Source organism: Erpetoichthys calabaricus, chromosome 1 (assembly GCF_900747795.2).
Source record: "Erpetoichthys calabaricus chromosome 1, fErpCal1.3, whole genome shotgun sequence".
Lineage (NCBI taxonomy): Eukaryota > Metazoa > Chordata > Cladistia > Polypteriformes > Polypteridae > Erpetoichthys > Erpetoichthys calabaricus.
In genome coordinates, this window is record NC_041394.2 from 276,741,601 (window position 1) to 276,752,187 (window position 10,587).

Sequence of the window (10,587 nt, forward strand, 5' to 3'; positions counted from 1 at the left end):
GTGGTTACCTGGCACTGTAGGGTTGCCACCCGTCCTTTAAAATACGGAATCGTGCCGCGTTTGAGAATGAAATTGCGCGTCACGTTTTGAATCAATACTGGACGGGATTTATCCCGTATTTTTTTTATCATTTTTTTTTTAAAGCAGCGTCTCATGCAAATCATCCCACACGCATTTTATGAAGATGCCTCCTTTCCTACTTTGGATTGGGTAATACTTGATGTCATCGTTAGTTTGATTGGTGTTTTTAACTGTCCAGTGAGGAGGGCGTGTCTTTTAAGAACAGTCTGCAAAGTGTTGGCACTGAGATGTGGCGTCAGCGCCATAGTTGAAGCCCCTAACGTTGCGGTCAGCAAGTCGGCTAACATCCGCCATGTGCCGTCTTTCAGTTGCGAGAAGCAGATCATAGAATGGTTGAAACTGTTGCCCCTAACGTTGCGCCACGGCGTGTGGTTCGTTTATACCTCGTGTCTTCTCATTAAACTTTTATCTCGCGAATATGTTATTGCAATCCGCAGCGGGAGCGTTTCTATAAACTTAATTGAAACTTACGTTTCACACCGTGCTTTGTTTCCCTTATGAACATGCTTGTATGCTTAACTCGCTCCGTTCTCAATTGTTTAATTAATTTTTTGCTCTTCGCTGTTTGCGGCTGTTCCTCCATTTCCCCCTACTTCGTTCTTTTATCTCGCGAATATGTTATTGCAATCCTTAACGGGAGCGTTTCAATAAACTGATTGAAAATAGTTTTGCATTTACCTTTTTAGTAAAAGGCGAGCTTTTAAGCCTGAGAAATCACCCCGTAAATGCACACGTTTAATTGGACATGTGTTAATATGTATGGTTACACAGTATTAAAAGACAGTGAACAACGTCAGTTACCTTTCTTCCCGCGTTTGATAAAAGGTGAGCTTTTAAGCCTGAGAAATCACCCCGTAAATGCACACGTTTAATTGCACATGTGTTAATATGTATGCTTACACAGTATTAAAAGACAGTCAAAAATTAACGTCATTTACCTTCGTTCCCGCGTGTGACTCGTGCTGTAAATGTCTTCCTTGTTTTTAGTTCACGTGATTACGTAGGAGGCGTGATGACGCGATACGTGACTCCGCCTCCTCCATTACAGTGTATGGACAAAAAATATGTTCCAGTTATGACCATTACGCTTTGAATTTCGAAATGAAACCTGCCTAACTTTTGTAAGTAAGCTGTAAGGAATGAGCCTGCCAAATTTCAGCCTTCCACCTACACGGGAAGTTGGAGAATTAGTGATGAGTGAGTCAGTGAGTCAGTCAGTCAGTCAGTGAGGGCTTTGCCTTTTATTATTATAGATTAAATCCTGCCAGGTTTTGAAAAAATTCTGTACAGATCCCCTAACTGAGAATTTGACTTTTTCCAATTTCAAATAATATAAAACATCGGTTTCCCACTGACTTATCAGAGGAGAGTTAGGATTCTTCCAATTTAACAAAATCAGTCTGCGTGCCAAAAGTGTAGTGAATGCAATCACAGTTTGCTTATCCTTCTCCATTTCAAATCCACCTGGAAGAACACCAAACACAGCTATTAGTGGGTTAGAAGGGATTGTGACACCAAGGCTGTCTGAAAGGCACTTAAAAATTTTGGTACAAAATGATGTTATTGTGGTGCATGCCCAAAACATGTGACCCAGTGAGGCAGAAGCTTGGTTGCAGCGTTCGCAGGTTGGACCTTGCCCTGGAAACATTTTGGACAGTTTTAAGTGAGACAGATGAGCTCGATATATAATTTTCAGTTGAATAATTCTATGCTTTGCGCATATGGAGCTCGAGTGAATTCTCTGCATTGCTACCTTCCACTCCGTTTCTGATATATTAATTAAGAGATCATTTTCCCATTGTCCTCTTGGATCTTTAAAAGGAAGGGACTCTAATAAAATTTTATATATTGGTGTCTAAGTCCTCGAAGTTGAGCAGTATTTTTTCCAGCATGGTGGAGGGTACAAGATGAGGAAAAATCCGGCAGGTTCTGTTTGACAAAGTTTCTAATTTGAAGATAGTGAAAGAAATGTGTAGCTGGAAGGTTAAATTTGGAATGTAATTGTTCAAAGGATGCAAAGATATTGTCTATATAAAGATCTCGGAGCAATTTAATCCCAAATCTTTTCCAGGTATTAAAAACTGGATGTTTGCGAGGGTTGAAAGAGGTGGTTCTCTTGCAGGGGTGCCACAGATAGAAGATTTTCCATCTTAAATTGCTTTCTAATTTGGTTCCATGTTCTGAGTGAGTGAAGCACAATTTAGTTATTAGTATATTTGCGATAACTTGCATTTATTGGAGCGCAGAGCAGGGAATATAAAGAAGTGCTGCAGGATTTTACTTCTATTGTGGACCAGGCCTGTGTATGTTCATTTATTTGTGTCCAGGTTTTTATGGCTTGTATGTTTGCTGCCCAGTAATAAAACTGAAAATTAGGTAGAGCCATGCCACCTTCTGCCTGAGGTCTTTATAAGGTCGCTCTTCGTGAATGTTTTGAGTTCCAAATAAATGAGGTTATGGTTGAATCTAATTGCTTAAAAAATTATTTATTGATATATATTGGGATGTTTTGAAATAAAAAAAGAAGCTTAGGAAGGATATTCATCTTAACAACGTTAATTCTTCCAGCTAGAGTGAGATGAAGGGTTGACCATCTATGCAAGTCTTGCTTAATTTTTTCCATACAGACGGCAAAATTTTGTTGATAAAGAGCTTTATGTTTATTTGTGATATTTACCCCTAGGTATTTAAACTGATCTGCTATGGTAAAAGGTAGGGTGTCCAATCTAATATTATATGCTTGTGAATTCACTGGAAAGAGTATACTTTTATTCAAATTAATTCTGAGACCAGAAATCTTTTGAAAATCTGAAAGTGCTGTTAAAACTGCAGGCACAGTGTTTTCTGGGTCTGATATATATAAAGCCATATCATCTGCATATAGAGAAATTTTCTGTTCCAGTCCTTCTTGGATAATCCCCTTTATCTGATAAGAATTGCGACAGTGGACCGCCAGTGGTTCAATGGTGATTGCAAACAGCAGTGGTGACAAAGGGAGTCCTTGTCTGGTGCCACGTTCTAGTTTAAAGTAATCTGAACAAATGTTGTTAATACAGACTGAGGCTTCTGGACTGGTATACAGTAGTTTGATCCATGCACAAATATTCGGGCCAAACCCAAATTTCTCCAATGCAGTGAAAACGTAGTTCCATTCAATCATATCAAATGCTTTTTCTGCATCCAATGATAATAATATCTCTGTGGTGTTTGACTTTGCTGGTGAATATATTACATTAAACAGGCGTCGAAGATTGGAAGATAAGTGACGGCCTTTAATAAATCCAGTTTGATCCTGTGAAATTACCGAAGGCAGCACTTTCTCCATCCTTCTAGCTATGATTTTTGAGAGTATCTTAACATCATTATTCAGAAGTGAAATTGGTCTCTATGATGCACATTGTAACAAGTCCTTATTTTGTTTAGGAAAGACGGTGATTAATGCTTGACGAAAATTTTGAGGTAGAATTTGATTGTCTCTAGCTTTTGTAAATGTTGCCAATAAGAGGGGAGCTAGCTGAGTGGAGAATTTCTTATAAAATTCTATAGGGTAGCCATCAGGGCCTGCTGATTTCCCACCTTGAAGTGACTTTATAGCATCTTGTAATTCTGATAGGGTCAGAGGTTTATCCAGTTCCTCAGCACTAAAAGTATCTATTTGTGGTATCTGTAATGTATCCAGAAATGCATTAGGTTGTGTGTTGTCTTCTTTAAACTCAGTAGAATATAAGGTTTTATAGTAGTCTCTAAATGTGTGCATTATATTTTTATGGTCAATGATTTCATCTCCATTAGTGTTGCTGATTACTGGGATTGCATTGCGAACTTCTTGCTGGTGGATTTGTTGAGCTAAAAGCTTATTAGCTTTCTCTCCGTGTTTGTAGTAATGATGTCTTTATTTATAAATAAGTTGTTCAGTTTCTTTAGTTGTCAAGATGTTGAGTTCTGTATGCTGAGCCTGCCTTTTCCTATGAAGAGCCTCACTTGGATGCCTGGCTTGTTCTTCATCTATTCTAGTAATTTTGCTTCTTAGCTCTGACACTTTCTTGGTTTCTAATTTATTTCTGTGGGAAAGATATGAAATAATCTGTCCTCTTAAGAAGGCCTTTAGAGTTTCCCAAAGTGTTCTTGCAGAGACCTCTGAGGGTGTGTTTGTCTCTAAGAAGAAGCTAATTTGTTTGGATATAAATTCTGTACAGTTCTCGTCTGCTAATAGAAGTGGGTTAAGGCGCCATCTGTGAGGTGAGTGTGGGGGGCATAATGATTTTAGCTCCAAAACTAGAGGTGCATGATCGGAGATAACAAGTGTGTCGTATTTACAAGATTTAATCGTAGGCAAGAAATTATTATCTATAAAGAAATAATCGATTCTTGAGTAGCTATGATGCACTGGTGAGTAGAACGAATATGTTCTTGAGTTTGGGTTTAGAAACCTCCAGGGGTCTGACAAGTTGTGGTCGGTCACAAACTGTGTAATTGTCTTTGCAGTGTTAGATGTCATCCCCCCTGTGGCAGGAGTCCTATCTAAGAGTGGATTTAAAACACAATTAAAGTCCCCAGCCATTATAATTTTATGAGTGTTCACATTGGGAATGGATGCAAATAGATTTTGCATGAATTCCTTATCATCAACATTGGGTGCATAAACATTTATCAAAATCATTTTACAGTTAAATAAGTTGCCCATGACCATCACATATCTCCCTTCAGGATCCGATAGTACATCTGATGCTACAAATGGGACTGTTCTATGTAAGAGAATTCCCACACCTCTAGTTTTCTTTGTAAAGCTAGAATGGAACATTTGGCCAGTCCAGTCTTTTTGTCGCCAGAATCGATCCTTGCTTAGTAAGTGTGTCTCCTATAAAAATACTATTTTAGTGTTTAAGCCCGTTAGGTGAGAGCATACTTTCTTTCTGTTTAATTTGTGATTTCAGGCCTTTAACATTCCAGCTCACAAAATTAACTGTCCCATTATGGAGACATTGATTCTGAATTTTTAATGTCATTTTATAGTCTTAACTGGTAGTGAGGCAGTTTTAATCTTAATTTCCAAAATCCCCACAAGTTATTGCCATACAGCCTATTGTTGCGTTGATAGTTATAATTATAAGGATTAAAAGGATAGATTAGATATAGCCTGCTCTCCTTCTCTTCCCCCCCTTATCCCCCCACTCCCCCATTTTGCCTCCCCACATGAGGCTAGACCCCACTTCACAATGTCCCAGTCCTCTGACATACCGAGAGACAGAGCACGTCCAAAACAAAACAAGCCCAAAGCGGCATTTGAGAATTAAAAAGTAGAGATATCTATTGCAGCTAAAGTTTAAATACTATCTGCCAAAAATATAATCATTAAAAGTCTTTAAGCTTAAAATATAATCTTCAGCAATTTTAAAATAATAAGATAATAAAATAATGAACCCTGGGAATGGTGTTAAAAAGTGGTCTAAGATAAGCATAGTAAATCCTAATGCAATGATAGAAATAATAATAAACCAAGGGTATGATGTTAAACAGTCTCCTTTAGGGAAGTAAAAAAAAAAAAAAACCCTACTTTAATTACTTCCACACACTCACGTGTATAACTTCCACACACTCATGTCTATAACTGTAATTAAAACATAAACCTATAGCGTCCAAGTAAAGAAAAGGATGTATGATTACATCCTTGCCATGCCATGACAGGATACGGCTCATTATTGTCTTTCAAAAGAATGTCGGGAACAGCTTCTTTAATTCCTTTTCAGCTTCCTCCTTGCTTGAAAATACATAATATTGGCCACGAACTTCCACTTTCAGTTTGGCGGGATACAAGAGGCTGTATTTGATATTGGCTTTCCGTAAGAGCTGTTTAATGTTGAAGAAGGCTGCCCGTTTTGCAGCTGTTAAAGGTGAGAAATCAGGGAAAACACGAATAAGATTATTTTCAAATATAATCTCTTGCTTGTGTCTGAGAAGTGCCATCACATCAAGCTTACATCGTAGTCGCTCAAAGCGAACAATAAAAGACCTAGGTTTAAAGGTATTTGAACTGCGTATACGATAAGCTGCTGCTATCTTGGTATCTGGTTTAAAGTCATCTCCAATTATTTTAGAGAGTAATTCTACTGCAAATTTCACTGGGTTTGTACTTTGTCGTTTCTCAGGTAGACCTTCGATTCTAATATTATTCCTTCTGCACCCATCCTCCAGGGCTGCAAATCTGTCTTCGCGTTTTTTGCATTCGGAATTCGCAGCTGTAGCTTTTTCATCGGCGTTAGATGCCAATTGTTCCGCTGTTTCAATTCGAGCCGTGAATGACTGCTTAACGTCATCCAGCTGATCGGCAATTTTTTTCAGTTTGGATCTATTTTCTTCAATGTGTTCCTCTATTTTCCCCACTATACCTTTAAAGGTCGAATCAAAACGATTAAATAGACGCATTTCCCGGTCTTTGTTATCCTTCTTAAGCCCCTTAAGCTCCTTCTTAAGCTCATTTACGGCTGTGGAGGTGGCAGTCGCCAGTGTTGCGATCATCTCTTTCAGTTCGGACAGATCACTGCGGCTTTCGTGGTCCGCGGGTGGAATTGCCGCTCCTATTACAGCCGATGCTTCGGGCTCGCGAGGAGTACATGAGAGCACGTACTGCAGGGCTTTTTCTAGTTTCGATTGATCTTCTTCTGAAATCGGCGATCCATCGTGACCTGCATCACTTGCATCTTCACTCCCATTTTTGCTCTCAACTGGAGACGATGCAGTGGAGCAAGGTCCTAGGAAGTCTGCACATTCGTCTGCCAGTTCCATGTCAGTCTCTGAGAGGCCGTACCTCGCACTTGAGCTTGATGTCTGTCTAGACTTTGATGTAGTTTTAAGTTTCTTTTCCGGTTCTTTCTGACTTCTCTTCTTGTTACTCATGTTTATATGCTGTAGTGGAAACTCCTCAGGTTGGGTAAATTCAGGATATCTCTAAATAATAAGAAATACGTGAGAAAATAAAGCCCGCTGCTAACGGAGCTCCGCTTCAGACGTCCATCTCCTATAACGGACGAGACCAACTTGGTTGTGTAATTTCGAAGAAACGGGTTAAGCCTTAAAAATAGAAGTCCCCAGGTGAAGCCACTTTGCATACTGCCCAACAATCGATGGCAGCTATTCGATGATTGTTTGGAAGGCGCGTCATTTCACACAACGGTGACATTCTATGGCCTCCGAGATTCCCAGATTCACTGTAATTTTTTTCTTTGGGGACATCTTAAAAGTCAAGTGTACTGCACACATCCTGCAACCATTGCTGAACTAAAAAGGAGGATTAAAGAGGAAATTGCTAGCATTTCTCTTGATGTTACATCGAGAAATACAGAATTTCCACAACAGGTTGTCAGAATGTGTGCAGAGAAATGGACAACACCTTCATGATGTTTTCATCAAAACATAAAATGAATATTGAATGAATATCGATTACCATAATTAATTGCACATCCTGTACAATACATTTCATCATTAAATGTATTTTGTAATGTGTTTATTCATGCATTTAACATCAATTGAAAATTTCCCGTTTCCCTCCGCCTCCTTGCATAATCTGAACTATTTAACAATTTGCCTTTTAAACAATTGGTTCTTAATCACTCTGTAAATTTAAACATTAAAGAAAGTTTAGACTATTATGTTATTATAATGCTCAAAAGTGGTGGTACCCTTGAGTTCAAATTCTGCTACAAATATATGGTTTACAGCTTTTTAATTATATTTTATTTTTTTCTTTGAGCTATACAATATTTAGAAGTCTGAAAAATAAAGCACTTTTGTCCAAGTTATAATCAGGTGAAGCAAAATCTAACAGGGTTAGAATGGCAACATATTTTGGTATCAATAGTGGGACCTTATTCTATATTCTTAACAATCTGACTATGGTTAAAGTAAATTTACACCAGCATAAAAGGAAAAAGATTTAGAACTATGGTGTAATGTAGATGAAAGGATCCACTCCCTTTAATTTTTTCCAGCCATATTTTGGATTCACGTCTTCACAAAGCAACACATTAGAGGTTAAAAGTACAAAATTGGCACTAACTTTGAAGATGATAAAGTTTTGGAGTTCATCACTTAGAGATTGGAATTTGTTTTTTCCCCAAAATTTGTCAAAGTGCTGAATGCAGGGCTGTCATTTTCAGTCAATCACTAAAAAATCATTAGTATAATTTTAAAAAGTGCCATCTGTACACATGACAAATAAATGATAAATATAATGTATAATATAAGACTGATTTTATAATCATTATACTGTTGCCCAGGTAGGTTATTCCATACTATAATTGTTACATATTTTTTTTTTTTTTTTTTTTTTAAGGTCACAGTCACTAAAACCAAAGCTCCTTGTTTTACATTTGGAATTAGACATTCCCCATATCTGGCACCACTGATTATCACTGGAGCTAAATAATACAGGAGAACATCAAAATTGAACACAATTCCTGGACATCATTGACGAGTAAACAAGCCAGGTGTCTGGTCCTAGGAGAATTTTCAACAAGGAGCCATTCCAGACAATTTCGCTGCTTTGGACACAAAAAAACAGCCCTTGAAATTCTGTTTACTAGGAATTTGTAAGAAATAAGGAATAATCTTGGACTAAAGGATACTTGCCAAATAACCTTCCAAGTACTTGAACAGATGTACAGATTTTTTTCAAGTTTCTACCTCTACTGAAGATATGGTAAATTCTGACTAATTGACTTTTTTCCTGACTTAAACGAGATCAACATCTGGATAGACTGGGTAAGTCTGTAAGTCAAACAAACTAATGGAAGCATGTTTTACAGTACATTGATCTCCATAGACAATTATTTTTATAGATTTTCAATACATTTTCTATAATCCTCTGTAAAAGTAGCATAGAAAGACCAACTTTCATGCTTTCTCTTTTAAAGTTAGATTTTGAATGAAAGAGTTTATATATGAAATGATCTTAATGTCAGTAAAGTTTACCTTGTGACAACACCAAATAGATTTGGTAATTCTGTGCCTACGTTATCTAAGGCAAATTTTAAATATTTTGTGAAATTACTAGAATATAATTTAAATTTAACATTTATCCATTGTTGCAGGTCTTGATGGCTTGTTTATTTAAAGTTTATTTACAATTTAACTCTTTAAGGGCTGAATATTTCTTCCAAAAAACTCAGTTTTCTGAAAAGCACACAAAGCAACGGTTTCACACATAAATCAACATAAAACGTCTGTTGCTACATGCTGGGGTTGCTGTTGGCGCTTGTTCGGCATCTCTTGTGGCAGTGGCATCTTGATGGCCAGCAGGAGTGCACGGTGGGCTGGCTGCCTTTGCACAGCAGGTGGGCGGCAGTGGCAGTCGTAGTGTAACACAATAGGGTTTGTACCTCTTGTCATCATAAGTGGTGGTCCTCCCAGGCAAAGGCTGCTGTAGGCATACCAGCTACACAAACGTGTTCAACACCATGATCAGCTGGGGACTAGTCAGCTAATGCTGGTACCTCACTTTTGTATTCGATGTCAATGCCATTTTAGAGGTTGTTTGCTCCTCACTACTCATGCAGGGAATCAAGGTTAAATCAACAAAGCTACTTAACTTTCCTTCTAGCAAAGAAAGTCAAACTTAAATGTAAGGGTGAGTTTTGTTGTATTTTACAGCTGATTACCGTCCTCTACCCCAGAATTTCCACAAAAGTCGACATCAGCCCTGAAAGAGTTAAAGGTCTTCATTTATTTTCCTTGGTCTTCCTAACTTTATTTAGCAGCATTTTACTGATGTTTCTGAATGTGTGACAAGCATTGTCTTGTTATGCCTCCACAAGTTCATTGATTGTGATGACATTTAAGCACAGGCTTTCATACTGTTGTGTTTCATCTTAAAAGCCCAATCTTAGTTACTACCACCAGTAAAATTCTCTTGAACAACTTCTTCATTGTATATGGATTTTTTGAGATGCTACTTGTCAGGTGTTATATATAGTCCTTTTGTTTATGACAACTGTTACAGTAAATGGCCTTAGGCCTAAATAGTGAAATAATGTGAATTTCCCATCGGGATTAATAAAGTATCTATCTATCTATCTATCTATCTAGTTAAAAGTCAAGAAAGAATTTAATATTCAAATAAAATCAGTTTTGTGAGAACAAAAAAGAAAAATGATACCAAATTAAGATACCTGGCCAATGAGAGGGAGAGGCGGATGATCAGTTAAAATAAACACACTACCATGTGCCTTGAGTTTCCTGCTTATGATATGTGCGGATTTTTCCAGAAGTGCCTGTTTAATAACATTTACCAAAAAAGCATGCATTTTTCACATTTTGAGCATATAGCTGGATAATGAACATGTAGATTATGCAACACAGTCAATAACGTCAGATTTTTGTTATGTATTTTTCCCCATGGACATTTTTCATATTGCTTGCTACTACACAGTATTAGTTAACTTTTGCCTATATTGTTCAAAAACATGATATTAAAATTTTTCTCACCCATCACTACAAACTACATGGGTTAAG

The 10,587-nt window shown here is 37.5% G+C and overlaps 1 protein-coding gene across 1 annotated transcript in view; it reads left to right on the top strand.

The window, feature by feature from the left end:
* LOC114660056 (outer dense fiber protein 3-like) overlaps positions 1-8,780 on the top strand; it is a 32,455-nt gene extending 23,675 nt beyond the window's left edge. Inside the window, exon 7 of the mRNA XM_028812591.2 lies at positions 8,411-8,780. Coding sequence (XP_028668424.1) covers positions 8,411-8,503 — 93 coding nt within the window. The 3' untranslated portion in view covers positions 8,504-8,780. The remainder of the gene's footprint in view (positions 1-8,410) is intronic.
* The last annotated feature ends 1,807 nt before the right edge of the window (positions 8,781-10,587 follow it).